Genomic DNA, 27,823 nt, shown 5'->3' with positions numbered 1-27,823 from the left:
GATGAGGTTTGCTGGCTGCTGTTCGCCACTCGCAGCAGACACGTCGCCAACGCGCCACGCCTGCGCAGACACGCCGCAGACTCACAGCTTGGCTGACGCCTGCATGACGCCTGCATGACGCCTGCAACACGCTCGCCGCTGGGTGCCAGTGCCACAAGGAGGAGCGCGGCCTTGCTGGAGAAACTCTGTGCAGCTTTGGTTTCATGCACTTTCTGCATGAAGACGGAGAACAGCGCCCCCGTCCGGCTGTGGCTGTTGCTTGTGTTGGTGAAACAACATGTCAGAGGGAATCAGAGCTGGTGGAGGGACAATTTAGAGGTGGAGGAAGTTTCAAAGTTTCGCTGACAAAGCAGACGCAGAGACAAATATAAAAGGTTCACAAAGACCAGGACAATAGCGAAACTATCCTCGAGCTAAGTTTGTTTCTAATAGATACATGAATATCTGTACACACATGAATATACATGAATTGAATAGATACATTGGAACTATTAAAATGGATTAAATAAATCCACAGCCATTCAAATTAAATGAGGATTAAAACGATCTGAGCTGTTATTGAATATTTCTGTCCGTTATCTCATCGCAGATAAAGTGTGTCTGTCTGATCGAGGAGCAGTTTAAGGTGAAACCAGACGAGGTCAGTGTTGTCTCACAGAAATCTGCAATTGGCAGCAGTTCATCGATTCAGTCTGACAGATTAATTTTAATCTCGGTGATCAAGGATCATAATTATATAACAGTGATACCGTAATAATGAGACATGGTATCGTTGTATTGCACTGCAATTATAATTACATTATCATAGGATGAAATTAATATATTACTGTTTGTAATTGACTGCATATTCATTGGAGTTGTTTATGCATGCTTCAAATGTCTAAGAAAAAAGAGAGAAAACGATATTCTAAGCCTCCCCCCCCCTCTCCCCCCCGATGCTATTGCATGTTGGGTCTATCCACGGTTTGCTTAATCTTACATTTAAATGTCTCCAATTCATGCTGCAGATGAACTCTGCGCAGTTTCTCAGTAAACATAATCCAATAGTGCTTCGGAGGACCGCGATCCTCCTCTTTCTCCTCCTCCTCCTCCTCCTCCTCTTCCTCCTCCTCCTCCTCCTCCTCCTCCTCCTCCTCCACAGAGGATGCAGGACAGCGTGGAGTGGTCCTGAGCACTGACTCCTGACTGCAGAGAGAAGTGGTCGCGATCATCACGAGGACGGTCGGAAATCACGCTCTGGGATCAGATTTCTGTTGTTATTTTTGTTGTTGTTGTCTGGCTTGCCCCCGAACCCTACACTCATTTAATCTTGAGAGCATGACGGAGCCCAGACCTGCACATTTGGGATGATTTTAATAATGGTTCGCCTCAAACGCACATTTCCACGGAGCTGCAGTTGAGCTTTCAATCAAAGTCGACTGGATTCTCGCAGCGTGATGGATACAAATGAGTTCACAGTACTGAAACTTTTTGTTGTCGGGATTTTGGGTGAGTGTGATTACAACTACTTTATAACTATTATTCTTTTATGATTTGCAGATGACGTTACATTGCTCTGACTGAAAGATGTATTTTGTGTTGAGACAGAAATGCCACAGCATCACACCACAGCCTGCAGTTTGAGCAGTTTTTGCCCACTTGCCCATCATATCTAATAGCCTTCAGCAATTAAATGGTATTGGCGTGTATTACTGCTCCAGTGTATTACTGTTCATCATCCTGCTCCTGCCTCAGCATGTCAGGTTGCAAAGTGCTCATAATAATAATCAAACTGTGACGGATCAGGAACCCCAATCCCATCTCATAGCGCATGCATTGAACGGGCGATATACAGTACTGCACCATGCCAACATGCCCCAGTGGACAGACCTGACCTATATCGTGGCCAATGGGAATTTCTGGATCTGGCTCATTAGCTGGTGGTACAAGGATGAAATCATGTATGCAATGATGTTTCATGTGTGTGACTGGTGAATCCACTCGTTGAAACGCACACAGTGCTTGAACCGTTGTCTAGATTTAGATGTTTGTGCCGATGCTCCTGGATGTGATACAGTGCATTGATTAAAATGAGTCAGAAGCATGATTCTCGATAATCTGCTGCTATTATTCCATGCCCCGTTAGCTCCTAGCGCTGCATCAGTGAAAGTAGAGGCAGTACAGGGCACATATGACTCAGTGGTGAAGAGAAGTTCAGATATTGAGCTGATACACATGGGCTCTCTCCACGAGCTGGTTTTAACTACGCTGAGTGCTCTTCGTGAGCAGTTGAGCTGATATTTGGTCTTGGCGCCACCTGGTCTGACGCTCATAGAAATTACCTGGCTTCCTCCCATGTGGACACACAAGCCAGGTGATAGAGGATTTCAATTTCAAGGCCTGTGGTTTAGAGAGTATTTCAAACTGAGGTGCTTATCTCGAGGAGTGCTGCTGTTTACCTTGTGCCTCTGGAGCGGTAAACCTAAAGGTGGATCAATAATGGAAAAAATAACGAAAGATGCAACACTCTTTTGGAAGTTTTTTTGAAATTTATTTGACATTTTACAGAGTTTGACTTATAGTAGATAGTAGAATGTGGTTGGGCCAAGTCCTTCAGCCGGGACTCCTCTGGATCTGGACCATGTGAACAGCTGTGGCCCTGCAGCACTGTGCGGCCAAGCTCCAGATAGTGACTTAAAGCATGTGTTATGCTCAGTCTCTCAAAATGCTCGGGTAATGGAAAACAGAAAACAAGATTTTTGTGTGTTTCCACTACAGCTGCGGCAGCTATCAAAGCAGCGAGAGGCTGTGTTCCCAATGCCGTAAAGACACGCTGCGATGGTTTCCTGACAGCTCTTGTCTAGCCAAAAAGAGTTTCCCATTAGGATCCGCATGGGAGAGAAGAAAAGGTGGAGGCCAGATGCGGTGCGTTCAAGGAGAACCAGATCACGCTGATTACTTTCAGTTTGAGGCAAGTGTGGTTGATGCAGCGGGAACCAGAGTACGCGGCCCCCATCTGCAGCGCAGGAGAAAAGACTGGCTCCATCTGACTACAAAGCATCTGCTCAGGCCAATAAACAGCTATTCATACACTCTGACAGCAAGGAGAAATGCCTTAGGGGGGTCATGTGTTCCTCTGCCATCTGAAAAATAGGATTTTTGTGAATTTGTTTAATACAATGCTATACGTAGACCTGCTGATGAGTTGTGAGCGTGTTGAGTTTAGTTCAGGGCGTGCATGTGTCCATAAACCACGCAGTTTCTTTACACATGGATGTCCTTATACTCGATGGTGTTTCTGACCTGCACGTTTCAGGAAAAAAAATGCTTTCAAGTTTAGCAATCATGGCAAATCATTTGTTAAAATCTATATTTTTTTTTCCATTTGCGTCAGGAAGGAAAGGAGCAGATTGCATTTTTACACAAATTCTTAGTGTTGTCACCCTGATTGTCCATATAGTTTGGCCGTGTTGGTCTCTTCAGTACACATCTATGTCTGTCTCCTGGAAGAGGGATCCCTCCTCTAAAGCTCTTCGTGAGGTTTCTTTTATTTCTAAAATGTGTTGCTCAGTCACACGTTGGAGCGTTCTCTGTGTAGCACAACTGCAGTGGGAAGCATGTTGAGAGCATTATTAATCTTTCAGCTGCCTGTGAAAGATTCATGCACAAGAAAGGTCTTGATCTTTGTCTCCTCACTCATCCTGCTCATGTCAAAGTCTAACGCTGATCCCTAGTCGCAGACCGAGCGCCACGTGGTCAGAAGACTGCGGACTTGTTTCATACGTCGGAGATGCGCACATGAACTCAATGCTTCCTGCTTATGACTCTTCCATCTGACTGTGGAAGCACACCGCAAATAATGCTGTGACATATTTGTTTTCACTAGTAACTAGTTTGATGATGGATTCATCGTTTAAGTCATTTTCTGAGGCAAATATGAGCATTTGTTAATAAGTGTATGTTTTATGACAGTAAACTGATTATTTTTGGGGTTTGGATGGTTAACTTGATGAAATAAAACACTTTTAAAGATCTCCGACAAAACAATCAGTTGACAGATTTAGAAACTTCCCTTAATGCACAAGAATAAAAGCGACGCAGTCAATGCTACTGCATATACTGTGTTTTTAATCCATGAATCAATAATGACTCATGACGTCATACGTGCTTACAAAAAGTACAAGACTGTAATTTGCAGGACAGCTCGAATAGTCTGAGGAAGAAGCGAGAGGACAAACCAAGTTCTCATGACCTGATCTCATTTGCAGAGGAGGACATACATGGTACTGGCTCCTCCAAGGAGCAGCAAGAGGGCAGCGATGGAGGTGGAGGGTCGTTAGTTGTCTCTTTGTATCAGAGTATAGGAGGTAGAGGAGAGAGGTGCTTTTCTGCCACACACCAGCCAGATACCCCATTTAAAAATAGAATAATGAGCACTATTAAACTGAGCAACGAATGGAAGATGTAACGAATGATAGAAATGAATTGTGACAGACTTAAATTAGTGATGACAGGAGAGGGCCATAAGTTGTTTTATTCCTTTTTGGGTCCACGGCCAAAAAGTAATTTCCAGTGAAATGAGTTCGAATAGCCACAACACACACAATGTAATGACTCGAAACTCTGACAAATTGAATGAGGAAATAACTCACATCTGTCTCATCGGTTTACTAGACGCCACTACACTGCATCCTGTGTGAATCAGTGGTTGGTCGATACTTTAAAGCACGCTGGGATTAGTCCTTTAATTAACATACAAGCAGCCTTTTACATTCAGAAACAGATCCAGACTCATGTCGAGGTGTCGAGAGAGGGCTTTGGTTACTGAGGAGAGACGTTTTCTCACCGCAGACACAGTCTGCAATAGCCAGCAACCTCTGTAAGAAGTTGTCAAATAAAGTGAAAGCTCACTGGCATGTGGGAATTTATGGTTCATTTGTTCCAGCATATTTTCTCCTTAATAAACAGACTTACAGCAGACAGATAGTGTATTTATTCATGTATGAATCTTGTAATGGTTATAATAAGGTGAGCGACCAGACAAATTAGAGTCAGATTTAGATTTAGTTAGTTTTTAATGAATATAGTGGAGAGCAAAGAGAGCGCAGATGCTTCCACAAAAGGGTTCCTGCAGTGATGTTACACTTCTCTCTGGTATTGGACCCGAACAAAGATGTCAATGAAGGTCTGAGATTCATTAGCGCCCTTTTCCCCGCCGGTCCTCACAGTCTCTGACCTGGTGTTGCAATGTGAATTCATGACTCTGTCACCGCGTCTCTGTCTCTGCATACCAAACCTTCTCTCCGTCCGTCTCCTTCTCTTCGCCTCCTCTGCTGTCTTTTCTCTTTCGTCCGTTTGTGCGTCAAAAAACCGGCGGATGAACACACATATCCACATACATATCCACATATATCTTGGAGGCACAGTCCTGTTGCCTCCAAATCAAAGGTCTATGACGATGCCGGTCAAACAGCTGACAGAAATAAAAGCTTTTTAAAATGTATTTATTTATCAGTTTTTCCAAGGACAATATGATAAATCGGATAAATGGATGTGAAAGGATTTGACCATCGCTTTATGTGTTTCCTGTATAATCCCATCCGACCACTTGTATATCCATTACATATCTCTGATGAGAGTTTGGCCAAAGTCGGAGTGATAATGCATTCCTTTGGTCTGCTCTGGGTTTTATCACACAGATTGTGCCAAGACACTGTATCTAACGGCGAGAACATGTTGACATATTTATAACCGAGCGGCCGTGTGGGAGACTGCATCACTCACCGGAGTAAAATATTTATTGCTGCTTGGACATTTAGGGAAAGAGGGCATCACTTTCATGTGTCATGTTGGCTACGGGAGGCAGAAAACAGTACGGCGTCCCGCATTTCACATCCAGCCCAGTCTGAATTTAACAGCCTATTTATCTAAGAAGTAAAAGTGACCCACTTCAATTGAACCTTGTAAATATATAGCTTTGTCTTTGTGTAGCCATGCAACTCTGACTCCTGTCAGAAGCATTTGGTGTTTTTCTGCCTACATAAAGGGAATATCTTGGCGGGAATTAATTCCCGCCACGATATTATTCCAAACAGTTTATTTGTTTTGCTTTTGTTGGAGGCAAGCGCCGCAGCAGAGCTAATTTTTGTGGTTTCTCAAACAAGGGGGTGAAAGAGAGTGGCTTTCGGATATTTTAGGCTTTCATCTTTTGAAATTATACAGTTGTCTAGAGTTGAAGAGACGCATGGGGAATACTGATGAAAGCCTGAATTGCGCTGCCTCTCTCATGCTACTTTTCCGGTTAATTATCTTTGCTAACGAAGAACGATTGGGAATTTATGTACGCTGAATGTGCCAATTCAGTGTGTTAACAATCAGATGCGGTGCTCCTTATCAGTCACCAGCAGCCGACACGACGCATCTGCATGAACACAACTGTTTAGGCTCATGTGAATACTCTTTTTCACAAAAAGAAATGCAAAAGGCACATTTTTTATTTCACTATTTCGTGTAGGCGCTCCGGCATCGACAGAGCGTTCACGAGATGCTGAGTGACGCCACGATAGCTCACGGACAGATGGGTTGTCTCCGCGGGGGCCTTTTTCTGCCGAAGCTTGGCTGTAATTTTCCTCACCAGATGACGAATGGACTGCATTTATAGAGAGACGTGATCCCCAAAGCCCTTCACGGAGCCTCGTACTCACCCGCAACATGCTGTCAAACCACAAGCGCGCAATCACAAGCGCACCCGCTCCACCACCTGCCTCCCATGCACACAAACAGTGGTTAAACAGGTTAAAGAAATTGCATTGCCCTCCGGAAAATCCCCCATTACGGATTCCCTCTTCTCCGCCACTGGCATTTTATTCTCCTCCCCCTCTTCCTGCTTTTGTTTGCCAAGTAGCCCTCTGTCTTAGACATGCGTGTCATTTTTCCTCTTCCTCTCTCCCTTTGACCCCGGGATCCCCCCACACACACTCTGACAGGAACAGCCTGGACGCTTCCAAACAGGCCGGCGAGAAGGGAATATCCGTCTGGGTTTATCTGGCACTGCATGTAAAGAGGTGACCCTCGTCTTCATTTTTAGCCTTAAGGAGCGAGCTTTGGTTTCAAATAAAATCGATGACAACGTGCACTAAACCATGAGAATACAATGTGTTGGCTTTAGTGCAGTATTCATCGTCCAGATTGACCTATTTCTCTACTTTTTCTGTTGGCTTTCTTTTCTCATTCTCAGTCTGCTCATTCCTCACCTTGCTCATGCGCCGCTTGCTGAATAATAACCAGCCATCAGTCCATCACAGCGACCTTTGCGCATGGATTATGGAGTTTCTTCTCATAGCTTTCTCATCGACAGCGGGAGGCGATTGCTTTTGCTTTTGGAGTAAAATAACTTCAAGGCGAACCCAAGGACATTAAAATAATCCCACGTGTTTCTGGCGGATCTGTCTCTCTCTCCTGTGACTGCGGGTATTTCCAGATTTGTGGTAAACATCTGAAACTGTTTCTCAAGTCTGAGGCTTCAGAGCAGCAGCAGCAGCAGCAGCAGCAGACAGCTGGAAGCCATATTGAGCTGAGGAGAAATTAAGATTGAAATGTCTCGTGTGAGCAGCAGTCCTCTCAGTCTTTGACAGGTGGCATATCCATTTTAGAAATGAGGCTCCTAATCTGTAAACTTGTAGTATTCGTTAGATTTGAGTGGCAATGATCCGAGCAGAGGTAATGCTGTAAAAACATTATTGCTCATGTCCTGATTTCTACTGATTTCCCTGACTGATCCAGGAGTCTAATATCGGTCACATGGGCTAGGAATCAAGCGGCTGTACTTTGGCACCATTCCAAATTAGGAGATTATAGAGAAAATCGAGAAAAAACATAGAACAATTGTCTGCGTATGATATTACAAAGGATCATGATTCCCTTGAAGCGGTTTAGTAATGAATAATAAAACATTTAGAATAGATCAAATGAGTATGTATAATGGGATATGGGTTGCATGTATGAAGCCATAGGTGATTGTATTGCATTAAGAAATGCAACGTTTAGCTTTCTGAGATATTCTTGTTGTTCTGCAGACGATTGAAATGTTTCTCTTCTGTCCGACATGAAGTGAATTGTGATAACTGTCTTTATGTCGGACAGAAGAGAAACCTACTTTCTCGTTAGAATAGAATGAAGGAGAGTTATTTGTGAACACGGCAAGATAAAAACGGTTTTATAAAGAATTTCTATCTCATAAGCTTTTATTTGTGGAACCGAAAATAAATTGTTCCCCGCAAGACTTAGATGCATTTCAACCCTGAGAAGAAAATGTATCATGGAAAATAAAAACGGAACATAGCTAATTTTGGATAATAGTAAAAAAAAAAAAAAATTAGCTGTTGAACAGTGACACAAAAATACAAACATATCAATACGTCAAGACTTGTTTTCATGTAGTGTACAGGGACCATAAATACAGTATGTCTACCATAATAACTTAATAATTGTTGAAACACTGACCAATTTCCCAGACTGAGCAAAACCGTGTCCTCAGTGTTATTCGCTGTTGCCACAGTTTGTTTTCTTTTCTCTTTTCTGACCTCGGACCGGCAGTGATGCTCTCGCATGAACTAACAATGATTTGTAGTGATGCTCTGTCTCCTAACGTGACCCAGGCGGGTCAGTGTTTCTGTCCCGACAACATCCTTTCCTTGTTGTTTTGTCAGATGAGGACACCACGATGGCCTCCTGTGGTAGCCCTCCTCTACAAGGTCTTTTATTTTCCTGATATAGCTTTACAGATAACACGGACGACTGAGTCTATTTCAGCTCATTTTATTCAAATGCTGATGCTTTGTTAGTCGCCCTACGCTTCAGACTGTGATGCTCCAGGTACCAATCGGTTCTGATGTGTCAGAGGCAGCGTGTCAGTTTCCGCTTGTTGCATGCAGAGTGTATTTTTCAAATAAACCTCCAAAGAAGGTGAACTTGGTTAGGATGTGAACAACAATATGGTTTGGGTTCAAATCAGTATGTTTTTTTATGCAAAAGAGGTTTTTGTTAAGTCACTGGCGTTGACTTGGTGTCACACGCTACAGGACGCTTCAGTGCATCGTATCAGACGTTGAAGGGTACTGACCAACTGGTGTTGGGAGTTGTGGTTGTCCATCACTGTCTGTCAGTCAAATAGTTATCCTTGCTGCCGGAGGGTCGAACCACTAAGAAGCTGGTGAGATAAATCCTGTAGCTTCTGTCTTCAGCTCCTTTAAATGGTAAACATGCTTGTATAACGCCTTTCTAGTCTTCCCACTACTCAAATAGCTTTTATGCTACATGTTGTGCACCCAATCACACACTGAGGGCAGGGGCTAACATGCAAGGTGCCCCGAACTGACGAACTATTATAATACATGCGTTTCATAAATGGACGAGATATGAATAGATTGAACCATTAGTTCTTTTTAAGAGTAAGATGTTGCTTCAGACTGATCACTACCTATAGGATAGCATCCTTTTCAGCCAAAGGGAAAATAAACTACCTCAAGGAGGAGGAGGAGGAGGAGGAGATGAGATAAGCAGCAGCAACGTCCTCTGTGAGGAATGTGGGAAACATTTATGCTATCGTGTGTGTGAGGAAAACAATCATCTAATTTTGTTTGTTCGTCATGCTTCATTCGTTGTTAACTAACACCTTCAATGATATTGTTTCACAGCTAATTTAACACCAATAATGAGTGATGCAGGTGATACCTGAAGCATTTTTCAGATGTAAAATTGTGTTATATATGTTTTTTTTCTTGTGTATGCCCACATCACACTCTTCATCACCTGCCAGTCACTTTAACTCTGCTGCTGTGGTTAAAAGGCTTTTTATTCATCGGTAGGGGAGTGCGAATATTTCTTAAAAGCAAGCTCTCTGCCTCAGTGACCTCAGACGGATAACCTCAGTCATTGTTTGTAGAGCTGTGAATTCCCCTGGATCTTAGAAAGAATAACACAGCAGAAAGGACTAACTTTATCCTTGTAAAAGCAGCAAAAGTCTTTTCAAAAGATTCTTAAGGTGTTTTGTAGGACATAAAAAGGAAGAAAGTCACGTCTAAAGAGCTTCTTTAAACTGTCTTATTATTGTGATGTTTTACAAACTTTATCCATAACAATTTCTTACAAAAGTCTCATTTGACCTCTGTCCTAAAATAAGATATCCATCATATTCCTTTGCATCCTTCTGGCTTGCTTACATGTCATCTGCAATTCAAAATAAAATAAACATTTCCTTCGGAGGCTTGTGTTCTCATTGATACAGTTTGTTTAGTTGGTTTTCTGCAGATGGGGAACACGGGGGGCGGCGCGGTTTGAAAACCCAAGAACCCGATGATCTTCAAAGTAGAACGAGAGGTCAGGGTGTTATTCATGAATGCTGAGCTTTGTTGGCAGATACAAAAGCCTCAAATGTATTCACAAAAGCAAAGATTTTGCTTTATTCATGTCTACTGTCTAAGGTTTCTTCAGAAATACTTATGGTCTTCCGGGCTGAAGTTTATACATGAGCACAGCACTGTAACTGCTGCTGTTAATTTGGGGAATGAGGCGCTGGAGTACTGTGCATCTCTTGTTATTTAATTCGTGCAAGGCTCCTGACACATTTAACCAAGTCATCGTTGTTATCAGATTCATCCATAAGTTTCCAGTTTGCTGGGTCTTCCTCTTCCTTCCTCGTTATATTAAATGGGCGTGCCCCAGGGTTCTTTACAAGGACCACCACACTTATCCACATGAGTATACAATCTTGTGATTTTAACATTATTGTATGCGGATGATACTGTTATCCATGTCTTTCATTATCAGCTGTTGCAGACTACGGGAATGCCATCGCATTCCCGTAGTCTGACGTTGTTGTCGTTCATTGTCCAGTCCATGCCGATGCGTGGGCCCTCGGTGGGTTGTTATCGACTTACAAGGCATCCTTTACTTACAAGGCATCCTTTAGCATCTGTATGAGACGCACCAGGCTTTCAATTCACTCCAATGTAAACCCATCAGCTTGATTATTAGATGCAGAGCAACAGAGTAAGAAAGTTAGCAAAGGCATTTTTAACCGGCATGACATGTTTTCTGACGTTCAGGAAACAGTCTGCTTTTCTCTCCCTCTCTTCTCCACTCCTGCTCGCCTTCTGAATCTCCCATCTTTTTTCGTTTATTTCTCAATGTGCGTTTACAATCTTCACCTGATGATCAGGGTCTGTCTATCTGTGGAGGAAGACACAGTGGAAGACAGATGCTGCAGCAGGATGCAACATAGACAAAAGGACACCTGGCACCTTTGTTTCCCTTTCTAATTTCTCAGATCAGATTTTAAATACAGAACACATAATTGCCCCAAGAATAGATACCGAGTGAGACAAAATATTCCTCATATCCTGTGTGGGATGTTTTTTAACATCCTCCCATGTGTTTTATATATATATATATATATATATATATATATATATATATATATATATATATATATATATATATATATATATATATACACAACATGTTTACTAATATTTTAATATTAGAATTATTAAGAATAATATTCTTATCAAAATAATTATTGATATTGTTTGTATTGTAGAATATAAATATTTATTACAGAATAACGTTCGTTAAGCTGAAACACCATTTGAACATTGTTTATTGTTAAAGTCACAACTTAAACACAACTTCTTCATAGTCATCGACATGTCAACTATTGTTTTAATGCTAAATATAATTATAATTAATTCAGCATATTGACTTTTGATTGTTTTGTTTATTGAAGTTATTTTAGACACATTCACACACACATACACACATATGAAGACAAATGGACACACGTTCACACACACACACACACACATGAACGCACATGAACACAGGTCCTGATGGGAGGAAGCTCCCATCACAGAAGCTCCTCCCATCAGGACCACATTCCTGCAACAGGCTCAGCTACGGCAGCCAGACGCCTCCAGACTCACGCCTCAATTTGAGAGCACAGAGACTCTTGCCGATTCTCGGGGTGGAGCTGGAGGTAGGAGGGTTGGACAGGTGGACAGGTGGAGGAGGGTCGACGGGTGAAGGACACTGGACCGGTGGAGGAGCCTTTGAGATCGATTCAGACGCCTTTTCTTTCCTGTTGCTCTCCTCCTCCAGAGCGGAAAATCGGAGCTGCCAGGCCTTGTTGCTGTCGCGGCCCAGCTTGGTCTGAGCTTCCAGGTCATTGGCGAGGCTCTCGACCTTGTTCTTTAGATATTCCCTCTCCGAGTAAAGAACCTTTGCCTTGGCCTCGCTGTCGGACCGCAGCTTGATCTCAAGATTTAGCTTCTCGGTGAGACACAGGATTGATTCTTCCTTCTCCTGGATCGTCGCCCTGAGATTCGATTCAGACGCCTTTTCTTTCCTGTTGCTCTCCTCCTCCAGAGCGGAAAATCGGAGCTGCCAGGCCTTGTCGCTGTCGCGGCCCAGCTTGGTCTGAGCTTCCAGGTGGTTGGCGAGGCTCTCGACCTTGTTCTTTAGATATTCCCTCTCCGAGTAAAGAACCTTTGCGTTGGCCTCGCTGTCGGACCGCAGCTTGATCTCAAGATTTAGCTTCTCGGTGAGACACAGGATTGATTCTTCCTTCTCCGGGATCGTCGCCCTGAGATTCTGCACCTTATCGTGAGCACAAATAGCTTCTACTTCTTCCTGTGCTTCTTTTTCTGGACCATCTTGAGGCTGAGCCTCGTGTCTCTGGGTATCCCCTTGATACATTTGGAGCAAAGCCGTGGAAATGTCAATACAAACGTGTCGTGAAGATACTTGTGGCGCGCCTCTTAAAGACGATTGTGGAGCGTCTCGATGAAGATGATCGTGGTCTATTGTTAATGACTTGGCAGTGAAACACTTTGCTGGTCTTTAAAAGTAAAAAAAAATCTGCTTCTTGTGTTCTCAGACGTAGATCCTGTCGTACCGCATGCAGGCATGTGAGAAGACTCAGGGATTGCTTGGAGCAGCTGTACAAATGAGTTTAGGATATAGTTGTGCATTAAAAGAATATAGTTGTGCATTTAAAGCCAAAGTGGGCAGCGCATTCCATCCCCATGGAAACAACAATCACAAAAAAACAAGATGGTGTCCAAAGCAGAGGAAACTCTGTGTATGTATGAATATGTTTTTTAATTAATACTATTACATTCACATTATTAAAATGTTTACTCACTTGAATATTATTATGATTATTTGTGTATATATACATATATATATGTGTATATATGTATATATACATATATATATATATCAATTGAATTTGTTTTTTTAAATTTATAATATTACATTCACATTATTAAAATGTTTACTCATTTGAATATAATTACGATTATTTTTATATAAATAAACCAACAAAAGATTTTAAAGCGTCATGAAAAAGTTCAATTTGCAGAAAAAAGTGCAGCCAAATGCCAAAACTTCCCTCTCTAATCAATAGTGACCATTATTACGAACCCTCCTCTGCCCTGGTACCTTCCTGTCCTGATGATGAGGATGAGGATGATGATGATGGTAAGGCAGACCTGATATATGTTAAAGGTTGTTGGACGCGTCCTGCCTCTTGTGCCTATATGCTTTAACATTTATTTATTTATACAGTTCTAGCAATTCATCTTCCCTTCGTCTCACCTTCATCTTCTATTTCTTCTCATCAATATTTATCAGGCAGACGATGACAGAGCGTGTAACGCCTTCAAGCACCTTGATTTAGTTATCCCTTAGTTTGAGAGAGCTCAGCCTGGCCTGAATAATTCACAACTTTAATGCTGTTTCAATGTAGCACGAAGGCCACATTTCAGTTGACTCGACAGTTCTCGTTGGGTGCTACACATCGGTTGGTTTGAAGTTTGCCCCGACTGACAAGTATTTACTGATTCCTGCTTTTGGGTGCAAGCATCCTGTTCAAGTGGAAGTTGTCTTTTTGTGGGTTTGGTGCGGGGCCTGAAGGAAGGCAATAATTACAGCCTGTTGATTTCGTGCTAATTTTAAACCCCACATGCAGAGTATCTGATGAACCTCCTGCAGTCTGGGTGATTCCTTCCTATGTACAATGAATAAAGGAACAAAAGAAGAAATAATTATGCCAGTTTCATTACGTGTGCGTCTTTTTATTTGTCTATCAATAGTTTTAGAGTTACTGCACCATAAATAGCAATTAGAGAGTATTTTCATATTAAAGCATTAATTTGACAAAGAAAGAGGCATGAGCACTTTTATTCAAAACCAGATAAAAGGTTGTTTGAAAGCTATTACATTATGACTTTGCCTGTGATGTTAAGGAACATTTATGCCCCCTTTCTGTGGTTTCATGATGAAAAGATGGCCTTGATCCAGGAGCCGGGAACGGCTCTATTAGCATAACTGTGAACCTTAGTGAACAGGAACATGATGAGTGTTTAGAAATGAGGTGGGAGCGGCTAGATGAATGAGCAAATACGAAAACCATCCATCCTTAAGAGACTGATGAGAGACTTAATGATTCAATTGTCTGTAGTACTCCATTGTGGTTCTTAATGAGAGGCTTGAATTAATTCAAATTGATTACTTTTTAGTTGCATTTACATTTTCTTCCAAGTGAAGACAAATACACAGACATCCGTCGTATGTTTCTCACAGAAATCCAAAAAGGGCCTTTGCATGGAGATACTGCAAATAGACACCAGTGGTTTCAATAAATTGAAGCGACATTGGTACAATCTGCAGCTCACAGCCAACTCACAGTGTGTGATAGCAGTGCCAGCAACGGACAAATTGCTTTGCTGCTGTTCTTCTCTACAGAAGAGTAGCGTATATATAAGAGATGCTGCTGGAAGGCTGTTATTTGCTGGCGATCGTCTCCTCTGATGACCTTTGGACTTTTCTAGAGCATGAAAACAGATCCGACACGTATAGATGGTGTCTGTACCTTTTACAACAAGCAGTTAATGATGATTGAACAGTTGGTTAAAGTCTCCCCTCTGTATCCATCATCTGAATCCAGAATGATTTGATTTGGAAAACTGTCACACGCCAGGATGAGAGAGGCGCCAAGCAGCTATAATTCATACTTTGGCGCTGTAGCCTATAAATCAACCAAATCTCCCAGATAAACACTCACTGCTGATTCCCGCAGCTCATAAAGCTGCGAGTCGATTTAGTTTCAAACTTGCCCCTGCTGCTGCCGTGCAGCGCGCACGCTGAAGGGAATCCTGCTGCTCGACTATTCGAGCTTATTTTCATCAGTTCCTACTTGTGTTTAATTATTTATTTCAATCACCTCTTTCATGGGCCTGCGTGGCGACAGCTTATGAGAATCGCACTCCAACAAGAATAAAAGCAGCATGATTTGTAACACCTGAATAGTGAAAGCTGCACTCGCCTTGAAAGCACCTTGATTTGAACTTCATGCTGAACAGAAAGCCGCGTCCAACACAGAATATACAGTTCATGTGTTCTAGCAGCGCAGATTTGTTTCAATGGCCTTTTACTGGGAATACTGGTAAAGACACTCTTAGCTGATTTAATTTGTATAATAATGTGCATACAACACAAAGAAGATAAGAAGTAGCATGTTACATCATATCATCAAGAGACAAAATATTCCATTTAGCAAACACTGATACCCAGAAAATAAATGCATTAGGGGAACTATTGCAGAAGAGTTACAGTGTTTAGTTTTATTAATCTTGGCAGTGTTTGGTAATCTGGTCATGTACTTTACATAAACATAAATCAATAATGTTAAATTGAAATCAATGACCATCCGTTTACATTCTCGAGCGACACCTCCACTGCTCATATACATCTGTACGTCCAACATGTGCGGCGTTGAGGGGAAATGAAACGGCACAGGAGACCTGTGGGAACCAGCCGGCTAAAAGCCAATGTTTGAAGTCAAAGTGAAATTTTCAGAGTGCTCTGTAAATTGCCATACTATTTGATTTGATGTATTGATCACTCGACACAAAGGACATACTTTCTTGGAATCTGAAGAAATGATTTTCTGTCTTGTCCCTTGAAGAGAAGACAGGAAGTGAATTTTTCCTGAGGGAACAATAGGCCACAGAAAAAGACGAGCTGGGGGTATTTCACTGCCCCTGCTGTCCCCGACCCCATCTAATAAACTCGCCTGTCACCTTCAGGGCCCCTTTTGTTCTGAAACCGCTCATCTGAGTCCAAGTCACTGTCATCTTTAAACTTTTACTTGCTCTTACATTTATATATTTTTAAATCCAACGCTGCGTTTTTGCTCTCATGATGCTTTTGCTAAATCTTTGAATGCAGTAAGTTCAGTTCATAAAATATCTTCTTTTTTGGGTTTTGTGCAAACAGTGGGTTTTAAGCAATAGTTCAATATGTAGGCAAATATGGTTATTTAGTAAGAGGAGAACATTGATGCCACACATCTTCTCATCTAACTCTCAACATGAAAGCAAACATAACTAAATGTCAGACCATTCCTTTAAAATCTGTAAATTTAATCTGCATTAATAAAATAATCTTATCGGAGCGAATGCAAATCAAAGCCAGAATCTACTCAGATACTTGATCTATCTTTAATATTTTAGACAAACACCCAAATACAATAAATAGAATAATCTCATCCCATCACAAACACTGCACCTGAAATCATCCTCAAACAGGGAAGTCTCTATATTTAGCCCGCTAACTTGGTAGCAGTCTTTGTCCTGAGGGTCATCTCTCCAACCGAGTCTTCGCTGTGTACGCGTGGCGCTTCAAAGGGAGCATCACCTTCCTGTGCGGCCGCACGTTTAGCTTTGGTCAGACGCAACGCTCTGCGGTGGAACAAATGGGCTGCTGGGAGTTTGAATCAGAGACCAGGACGGGGGGAGAAAAGGTATTAATAGTGTGTATGATGGATCCACTTTCTGATTCAGCGGTATCATTGGGACACTTTCCGTTCACTGCCATTCGTCTTGGTTACAAATAATGCATTTTGGAGATTGTTAGATTGTTTGTTTGTTTCATCCATTCCTGAAAATGGATAAAACGTAGAGATGATCTGGTTCTTATATGCCACAAATAATCTGCTGACGGTATTGTTGTTTACCACGGTCACTATGTCTTATGTGAACATTAGTTGGCGCTAAATACAAAGTACAGCTGAGGATTATGGGAAGTTTTGCTGCTAGCTTGGCTGAAAATGCAGTGGAGCTCAGCCAACAGGTCAATAAAAGACCCGTGTTGGGAAACCTGGACGACATACTTGTGACTGATTCCCTGCAGTAACATCGTGTTGTCTGCACATTCTCATCTGACAGCTTATTGTGCCTCTTATCTCTTGTGCAGTTACTCCCTGCATTGTGCTGGATAAAGCACTTGTTGAGTCCATATAGTGAATAATAGAAGTCGGTACCACCTTCATTTAAAAAACACAATGCAACAGCTGCGGCTGCTTCACAATAGAAGTGTCCTCAGCGGTGCTGGGGTTATTGATGTTGATGATTCAAATGACAGAGGATCTGGCAGGGGATGATTTATTATACAGTTTTGATGTGAAACAAGAGCAATGGGAAGTTTGAGTACTAGTTTGAATGCAGCCAGGAGAGGATGCTGGTTCTCTTTCCTTTCTGAACCCGACAAATATCGACGAGTTGATTTCAACCAGCGGGTCAAAAGTCACATAGAGAGGCCCAAATGACCTTCATGTATCAGAAAATGTAACATTTTTTATTGGATATATGTAACATGTGGGAACCTTAGTCATCAGTTCTCTCTATTTGACACTTGATTTCCTTTTATTTCTTTACAGTCAATGCCTGGATGATGCGGGGGTTGTCAGGTAAGAACGAGCATCCATCATATTGTACAATAAGACGACATTCTCTGGGGGAAAATGAACTGTATTGCTGCTTTACTGACATGACCATTTATCAGGATATGTGACCCATCCATGCTCTTCTTCTTTCTGCCCTCTCAGCCACAGACAGTTTCAACATAGATCCCACGACCCCCCGGCCAAAGAAACCCTGCAATGAGTCCCGTCTGCAGTGGGAGGTGGAGGTCTGTGGAGAGGGCTTCAAGCGAGACATGGATCACATAGATCCACAGTACTGGTGTAACCTCACACACTTCATCAGGTACTACATCATGTTTATAACGGTTTTAACAGAAACCGGATAGTAGGCGCGTGCAACGCTTTTCGCAAAAAACGTTGAGATGTATTTGTGTTCAACAGTTAGTAAATACAAGTCATAATTGGATCGGGTCATATTGCAGGACTGTCATCAACCAGAAGCTGTGTTTGTAATTGGAGGAGGCACTAATTCATAGATAGATGGATACATATTGTTTTAGTCACATGCACAGTTTACAGAGGTACTCCGTGCAATGAAAAGCTTATTTTGCTGGGTCCTCCTTCCACACAGAGTTACAATAACTTAAAACTCTTGTCTTCAGTAGTAGTAGTTAGTCGTTTGTCGTAGTCTTCTGTGCAGGCTTCACTCTTGGATTTTCACAGCTGTGCAACATCTGTCAAGCTTGAACAAGTCTGTTGAAAAACTGATAGTAAGTTATGCAGATAACCATCCTGAATATTGAAATTAAAACGGTTTACAATCAACTGTCTTTATTGACAGAGAAAGTCATGCTGCTGTAGTTCTTAACAGTAACATGCAGCAACTACACGGTTTATGGTTGGTAAAGAATAATGTCTGAAACTGATGAAATAATACATCACCCTTTTACAGATTTCTAAAAATATGTATCCTCAGAGAGCCTCCCAGACTGTAAAGAGTTAGCAGTATGTGGAGGATTTCTGCGTCTTATTACATCGAGAGGAAGTGGTGTGAAAGTTGTTGTGTCAATAGATGAAAAATCAGTGTATCTAATAATGCCTTCATATATTTGCACACATCTCCGCTGCATCCTCCACACTGTATTTGTCTCCATCACAGTTATAATTGCATTTTCAGGCATTTCTCACTGCCTAACTTGATTTTATTACACTCCTAAAAGGGATCATGAGCAGCCACACGCTCACTCCTTCTCTATGTTCTCCAGAAGATTTTAATAACTGAACCTGTTTGCTTAATTCTTAGAATAGGTTTTGGTGTACTTTATATTAAATTGGCCTGCAGCAGAGAAAAGCATCGCTTCCCCTTCAGAGCGAGCCTATACGTTCCCCCCGTTGGCCCAAAATGAAGCGCTGACGTTGAAAACAGTAGGGAATCTCTTGTGAGAAAGTTTAAGAGTAAAAGAAACTTCCCCCTGATACAAAGTGCCCCTCTTATCTCTGTCAGTCCTCTTTTCTCACGTACAGTTGTCTTCCTGTCTGTTTGCTCTATGTTTGTGGTCTCAGTGAGCAGGTTGTCAGTTCTACACAGTTTCAAACACTTAATTGACAGAAAGACTGTGATCGTCTCAGCCTCATGCAGCTGGTTGGATGTCTGTGGGTTGGAAGAGAGCGAGACGTTTGCTTCCCCAAACCAGAGCTGTTTTTAAAGAGCATCTGAGCCGTGACCACACATCTGTATCTTTATCCAGCTTTTCACCTCATTCCTCCCGCTCACCTTTGACCTTTTGCGTTTAGCTTTTTTTCCTCTTTATCAGCGGAGCCAGATCGTGAGGGAGCGAGCAGTGCGTTTTGAGGTTTTTTTTGCACATCCACACACGTAGGAGCTAAAAATCAATGTAAAAAAAAACCCATCTGATTCAGCGATTTCCAGGAAAAATAAAGTAAAATATTCTGGGAAGAGGAGCCGCGAGCTTCATTCATCAGTCATTCTCTCTCTCTTTTTCCATTTATTCACTGATTTATTAAAAATAAAATAAAGGAAGTTTGAAATGTGAGATCAACCACATCAAGAGTGACTGTGTCAACTACGTATGACTCATGAAGCCAGATGACTGACGTTAGACATCATGGTCAGGGTAAACATTTAGGAGGTCAGTTAGCAACCGACACTTGCGTTTAGACATTTCAACAACCAGATATTGACCTGGCTGTCAGCGGCTGGACCCGGTCTGTGCTGGCTCTGCACTCATGAATGCCATTTGGAAACGTATAGAAGGAATGCGTTGGCAGAAACAACAATTGGATAGAAAATAGCAAAACTGTAGTGTGATGAAATATGAAATTAGATCCAGACAGTTGTCAAAGCAAAGCCACTGCCAAAGCTACCACGGTCAGTACTCTTCTGATGGATCACAGTACTGCTTGTGTGTCACCCAACCCAACCATCCATCTCTGCAGCTCCCCTCAGCTTCATGGAGTGTTTATTGCTTTCCAGATTGTTTTCGTCGTCTGGCCGGAAAATGTACTGTTTCGGTTCACTCGTAGCGTCATTCCAGACACAGCAGGCAGATGTTTTCGGAGAAAAAGCTCGTCCACTGTACAGTACCAGCACAACACCAAACAGCAGCTGCGACTAGCGGGTGAACAGAGAGAAATATTGAGCTAAAGTGCTGGAGGGACAGTTAGTGGAGACCACACAGAGCTAAACAAGAGTGAATATTGGACTTATATTCACAGAAACCAACTGAAACCAAATGAATGCCAATGTTCATCCTTATAAGGACACACATATTTGTATACATGTTTGTGCCATTAGATTAAAAGGTATTGATTGTTCGTCGTGTTCAGAGATCATCCCCACTGCTCCCAAACATCTGTTTAATGCAAGTTTACTGAAAATAGTGTCAACGGCAGTTCTCATCCAAGTGCAACCCCTTCTTCTCTTTTGGTCTCAGCGCTCCTCTCTCTTGATGCAGTTCAGAGATTGCCCCAAAAAATGATCCATTTAAAAGTACATCAAAGCAAGTGGTGCTGAACACTGCTCTGAATTTCTGCTCTGGCTCCGAACATGAAGCTGGTCCAACCACGATTCTTCAAGTGGGCGTATTGAAGAGCATCAAGTCTGTTACATTACAGAGCTCGAGTCCAAATGGTGTCTCGAGTGGTGTTAAAGGCAAAGTACAGGCAGGTCCTCTCTGACATTTGTCATGATGAACTTTCACTTTGAGAAGTACAGATGGCCTCTGTTGGTTTCAAAAGAAACGGCATAACACACGACTTGACTCAAATGTGGAGTTTGACTGCACGCGGGAGACGTTTCTGTCATTGTCTCTCTGCCAGAAAGAGTTCATGTGCATCCAAACCAAGTAGCTCTGTTGCTTAAATCTAAGATTTGGGTTGGACTGATTAGATTTTGGTCAAATGTCACCTCACAAAACACGTTTTTGGCTATAACTCAATAAAACGGTAATTATGACAATTTCACAAAGTGTCTTGTTATGAAATAAATGTTGAATTTGGGTGTATTTGTGTACGATGCTTAATTCACACAAGTGGAGGATGCCCGGACTTTCTCGTTGGTTGCTTACTTCGGAGCCTGGCGTAAGGTGATGAGAGGCGGGAGAGAAGGAGGCCGAGCGCAGGCACGAGAGGAACAAGAGAGCGGTGAGAAGGAATCGGGCTTGGAAGAGCAAGGGGCCTCATGTTTAAGCAAAAGCGACCCCTGCAAAGCTTCCTCTCTTTGACAAATGTGCCGTGACCCTCTGCGGTGCTAGCTGCTGGCCGGACACTCAGCCAAAGTGATTGTTGGTGTTGGAAATAAGCCGACACCACGAAGACACAGCCTGTGAGTGTGTGTGTTCGTACAAGCATTTACACACAATCACGTACCTCTAATAACGATCCATTTTCTTCCAGCTCAGAGAGAAGCCGGCCTTAATGTTGAGCACCGGGGAACAGGGGATGGTGGTGTCGGTCTTTCTGGACCTTTTAATAAATGCTGGATATTCACTATTAGTAATTATGCTTGGTCTCTGTACGGACCAGATGCTGGTTACTGCCACTAATGATAACTGATGAACCATTTAGATGAGCAAGCCTCATTTTAAGTAGGTTATGTGGTCCACACAACTGGCAGAGGACTGTTACCAACAACTGAACCAGCCGGCCAGCCACTGGAAAGAGAAATCATAGAGCGATGCTCCGCTTTGTCCATCTGTGTCTGTAACAAAACATAAGATGCAAAGTCCGAAAAAAGAAGAAGTTTGCTTTGCCTAATTCTGGAGAATTTCCCTTGCGCACAGTTTAAGTGTTCATTTGTTTAATCTGATTCAGCAGTAAGCTGAGCCATCGCTCTCAGAGGATAAACAAACGACTGAAAAACGGTAACTGCCATTGAGGAGAAGCATTTCTTATGCTAGTGTGTGTGGGTGTGTGTGTCTGTTGTGTGAATGCACCAAGGTGCGCTCGATGCATTCAGTGTGTGTCAGCAGCAATCCAATATCAGCCAGTCAGTGGGTTATCTTGATTAGCGTGGGTTTAACTCGGAGCTATAATGTCTAAGGGGAAACATCATTTTTTGGGCATTAAATACATCATATTAGAAACTAAACCTGAGCTCTCAGTAGCATGGTATAAACTATCGGTACATGTATGTCATTGGAAACTGGTATGCACAGATATAATGTGCCAAATCATCATATGCATGTCCTTCAGATTATATTCTTAATTGTATAATGTATCCAATACCAAGTTATTCCTCCCAGTAAATCAATTGTGAACCTGGTCAAGCTATTTTTTACTCTGTTTATTGTGTGTGGGTGACGGTTGTTAGCTATTGTGTGTTACATCGGGGGAAAAAACTTCAAAAGTCTTGTTATCCCTGCAGTCGAGCACTTCTGCCTGAATGCTCTGATACTTCCTTTTTTAAATTTCTCTCCTCATCCTTTTATTTAATTCTCCAAACACTGCTCCAGCTGAAACCTTTTAAGTCTTCTGCAGAGGTACAAACCACACTGTAAGAAAGGCGCTGGTAGCCTACATCAAGATGTCTTTTATCTTACAACATTAACAAGTTAAATAGCTCAACTTGTTTCTGTTTCCACAAAAAGGAGCTTCTGCTGGTTCAATAATAGACTATTGGTGCCTCTTTGCCTTTGAAGCACTGTATTATAACAATGAAGATCATAACAGTGGAGTGGCAAATACAAGCTTTACATGATGTTAGATGTTATTGTGTCAAAGCTTTATTGTCAACAGTCTAATAAGGAAGCTGCTGTGTTTTTACATTAGTTTTTAAGAGCCGTGCATCTCATACAGATGCTAAAGAAAGAGTCTTTAATTAAAATTCAGCGACACAGAATTTCTGTATGCAAAGTAATTGAATTGCATCAAAAGGATGTTTGATTAGCGCTGTGATTTAGTTCAGTGTGTATTAAAGTAGCCAGCAGTCTGTATGCAGTCAACAACTGACCGTCACATCAAATATAGAAAGTTCAAGTGAATAATATCTCAACAATACTTATCGTCAGGTTTCATATCAAACTGGATGATTAATATATACTCTATTCATAAAAACATGTTCTTCTCTTATTTCTAGTAAATTAAGGGCTGGATACAAACATGTAAAACACAACAGACAACTTTTGTAAAATGTGCATCTTCAAATAAGGTACTGAATTGAATAAAAACACATTTAACTGAATTGTCTTTGCCGTGCAGTTTGAAATCAGTTCATTCAGGTGTGAAGTGATTAGAGTCTTATCTCCAAAAAAGATCCATTTGTGTGCAGCCTTCATGCGTTGTTACTGAAACCTCTTGTTTCTGCTCAATCACACTCACCGTTAGCACCATTGTGGGGCAGTGATTCTGATCATATTGGGCTGTGAGAGCATTCATTTTCTGTGCCTTCATTTTGGATGCGCGAGAGTTTGTTTGCTCATCAGATTTGTGCTTTGTCTCATCGGGGCGCTTCACATTGCCACTTTTATTAATAATCCTCACGGTTTCTGAACATATGAGACACACTGGTTTTAATTAAAGTGCCCGTAGAAAGAATGAAGGTATAAATGTTTGTCCATTTTTGGTTAGAAGCTGTGGCCTCGTTGTGCTCACTTCTCTCTTCTGTCCTTGCATCGAGGCCGCAGTATTCGGCAGTGAGACGGGGTTGATACCACTGTGATACCGCTGCTGAGAATACTGACGGCTCCAGAATATCTTGAGAAAGAAACTTGGATCTGGTGGGTTGAAAATTGAGAAAGAGGAAGGATTAGGGTTGGCTGAATGGATTCATCAAAGCAGAGCTCTGAGCCTTGAAGGCGTCACGGAGGCTCTGAACATCACTGAACGCCCGTTTAAATAGAGGAGGGTAGTGGGCCAAAAAATAAATGGGAGAATATCCCTGGTTACAATGATGGATTAGATACCAAACCTCCAATGCTTTGAGCAACACCAGCTAAACAGTAACAGGGTTTTAACTGATTGTTGGCCAAAGAGAAGTCAGTTGTGATTTTCTTCTAATCCCTCCCCTCTTTTCCGCCCATTTCTCTTCCCAGTGAGTACCACATCTTTACCGACTGCACAGAGAAAAAGGCCCTAATCGTCAGTTGCTACTGGCCCAATCCACTGGTGGAGAGCTACATCATCGGTATACACAAGCACTTTTTCTCCCATTGCCCCATGAAACAGGTGGACCCCATGGACCCGCCGGACGAGACGCTAATCATCCTCATCCTCGTCCCCGTTTTCCTCACATTGGCCATGATCGGGCTGGTGGTCTGGTGCAGCAAGAGGAGTGATATTCTGGCGTAAGAGGAGAGGACGATGGGAGAAGATGGAGACGGGCGGAGTTCGGACGTTTCCATTAAAACTATTCTGTACAGAGGAGTGCACAAAGGTTTTAGGAGGTTGCTTCAGCTGGTTGAATGAACCAATAAGTGATGCCACAAATCATCAAGAAACTAGAGCCCGGGAGTACAACGTTGTATTTTATTTAATATTTGTATGTATGAAGTGTGATTTTTCACAGTTATGACATACAATCACTCAAGATGTTCAATTGTTCAACACAATTTAAATCATACCCTTCAGACTTATTAACACACTCGATTACAAGAGCTTATGCCGTACCAACACAGCAGCACCTGAACAAGAAAATGGTTACGAATCTCCCATAAAACTACAACTAGTCACCTTTTACACTTTGTAAAACAAGATAAAACATGTTAATTGCAGCGCTTCAGAGATGCTTTTAGGTGGATTTTGTCACATTTCGATTGGCCATATTAGCTGTTTCCTTTTTTTTTTTTTAAAGCCTTAAAGGAAGACTTCGCACACAAAATGACCATTTGTGTATTTGATCACTCTTGCATGCCGCTGTGGTAAACGGAGAATCCGAAAAAAGTGGTGAATTGAGTCAATCCTCTCGGATTTGAAGTGTTTTAAACAGTCTGATTTTGGTGAAAATGCATGTTTTTGTGAATTATTGAGCATGCGACTCAATGAACAAGAGATTATTTCACATGCTGTATTAGAGTTTAGAAACGGATATTGATATAGTTTTGTTGTTGTTTGACACAAACCCAATTTACTCTGTTTTAATCAAGAATTCAAGCTGAGTAATTTAAGTACATATGGTCCTTTTCTAGGTGAAGTATTCCTTTATAACTAAGCTAAGCTAACTAGCTGTGGCTTCTTTTTTAGTGTACAGACGTCAAAGTGGTATCAATTTTCTTAACTCTCTACAATAAAGCAAACTGCTCTATTTTCCCATATGGCCGAGTTCTTCCTTGGAGACACAGGAGTTTGACGTTGACATCACTTATCGGGTAAATTGACCAGCGGGACAATCGACCAAATTTGTTGAAGCTCGTGGATCCGGACCGCTGACCTCTGAGATTTATATCTGAGCTCTGAACCTTTGCTGAAGGCCAAAGTATCCACTAAGCCTCCGAGGCCGCGACTGAAGTCTAAGCTGGTGGGAGATGACTCCCAGAGGACACCATTGTAACAAGATACCGTATGATGGCTTGGATAAAAAAAGAAAAACAGGAAGGAGCCAAATTTGGACTTAGTACTGATTCTGCAAGTTTTATCTTAACTGTTGCGTTACTGAAATGACTGTCGCCACTGGAAAGGATACACTGGTTGCGCAACCCAAGGACAAAGCAACACGATGATCCCTATATTTGGGGACTAATATTCCTTGTGTGACGACCTGAGCCTCATGGGACAGTTTTGTAACAGTGTAACTCATCAGATACTGTCGAGTGACCTACTGTTAATACTCACAAAGACAGGGTTCTCAATGGGAACGAAGAACTATGAACTGACATTGAAACCTCCTCCTGTACAGCTTTGCTCTCTGTCCGTGCCGTCTACTGTATGTACGTTGACTCTCCGGTGTTTCTCAGACCACACCGGTGCTTTGAAGTGAATTTCTTTGGGGAGCGGCTTGATTTCATGCGCGCACTTCATTGGTTCTTTGAACTGCAGTCCTCCACAGCCGCAAGGCAAACTAAACCAAGCACTGCTATTTTATTTTTATTCCAAAGCGTAAGGCATCGATCTCTGTGTGACAGCCCTCACCTGCACATTTTTTGTCTATGGAAACTGATTAAATCTCTCTTAAAAGAAGCGTCTGCTCTCCTTCATTACATAAACAAAGCAAAGTGCACAGAAAACAAGCACTTTATAACTCGAACTTTGCGATGCAATTTATCTTAGTTTATATCTGGGTTTCAACTCACCGGGTCTCACACACTGAGCACTCGTACAATTGAGTTTGTATTCACCAATTTTCTTGTATTTTTCCGATTTCCTCTTAGGTACAGACACAATTTGTGAGTGGTCAACACATGTCGTAGAAGTCATGCGCAAATTAGTCCACAAATGACCACCGTTATGATCATTTCCATGTATCATGCTCACGCACTTCATTCACCGTGCTGTTTGCTCGCCATTTACACATTTATAAGAAGTCAGGAGCGTTTGAGTCTGACGAGGCACTTGTACTGATTCCTTTTTGATTTTTTGAAGTGAGAGAAAGTTAACATAAGAATACGAGAATGTTCTTGCATGAAATCTATTGTTTAGGAGTGTTTTGCAAAACCAGAGTCATTTCTAATCCTTTAAATCAGCTAAGCAAATTGATCTTTTGATTTTAAAAAAAAATTGTCTAAGTTATAAACCACTTAGTACTCAAGGTAAATATTCTGATTTCACAAAATGTAACCCCCTTTTTAATACTATATGGTCGCCATTTTTTCCTGCAATAGTAATGTATTTACATTCTGTGACCACCTCTCTATACAATCTTTTCACTGTTAGCGGCGGGGAGTCCGACATTTCCACAAGCAACTTCTTTAGACTTCACTCTTCTGGTGGGTTTTTTTTGAGCAGGATTGCTTTTGTGTAACCTCCTTTTGTAAGAGCTCCAGCCGAGCGCCCAGCCCAGGTCAGAAGGAGCAGTCGTCTTAAACAAACACTCACATGCTGCACGTTCAGTGAGTGGCGTGATTCATCACACGGCCTACAGGTGTTTCCTACATGAAACCAACCCGCCTAGAATCTGGAGCCTCTGAAGTCGTCCTGAAGCTGCTCCGCCCCGCTGAGTGAACCCTGCTCACAAATATAAGTCCACTCGTAAGTCATTTCACGTGTCATCTGAGCGGTATGATAATGTGCGTATCAGTGCAATCATCACAGGCTCGCATCGGCATGTTCATTTTGTCATTTGAGGATCTGCTGGCTGACATGTTTACTTTTCCTTAGCGATCGGGAAAACACAGCATGTGACATTAGAACTCACACAAATGCGTGAAGCTGCAGACGCATCGAATCTCTGAGCCATCCGATGTGCAATGTACCGCAGGAGTGTGAAATTAAGATTTTCTCTTCTTTGTTTAGCCATTCATTTAGCTCCATGTTCAGCACTGATACCAGCCGAACAATTTCTATGACAAATGCACATTTGAAATGACAGTTTGGGGAAGAAGAGTCATCTTTACAGACATTTAAAGGCCCTGTTGGTGACAGCTGTGTCCAGCTCTTCTGTCTGATGAGAAGTACAGGACGTCATCAGAC

The 27,823-nt window shown here is 42.0% G+C and overlaps 1 protein-coding gene across 1 annotated transcript; it reads left to right on the top strand.

Moving 5' to 3' along the window:
• The first annotated feature begins 1,153 nt into the window (after window positions 1–1,153).
• Window positions 1,154–26,350, top strand: LOC137788455 (receptor activity-modifying protein 3-like). Its single transcript, XM_068581242.1, has 4 exons — window positions 1,154–1,488; window positions 17,759–17,788; window positions 17,927–18,086; window positions 24,295–26,350. Exons 1-4 carry the CDS (start codon window positions 1,437–1,439, stop codon window positions 24,548–24,550), a joined length of 498 nt encoding a protein of 165 aa, XP_068437343.1. The 5' UTR covers window positions 1,154–1,436; the 3' UTR covers window positions 24,551–26,350.
• The last annotated feature ends 1,473 nt before the right edge of the window (window positions 26,351–27,823 follow it).

Source organism: Clinocottus analis, unplaced genomic scaffold, assembly GCF_023055335.1.
Source record: "Clinocottus analis isolate CAN_PGR_092001 unplaced genomic scaffold, fCliAna1.0.p SCAF_18, whole genome shotgun sequence".
Lineage (NCBI taxonomy): Eukaryota > Metazoa > Chordata > Actinopteri > Perciformes > Cottidae > Clinocottus > Clinocottus analis.
Note: the sequence above shows the minus strand (reverse complement) of the source record. Positions and strands in the feature narration are given on the sequence as shown.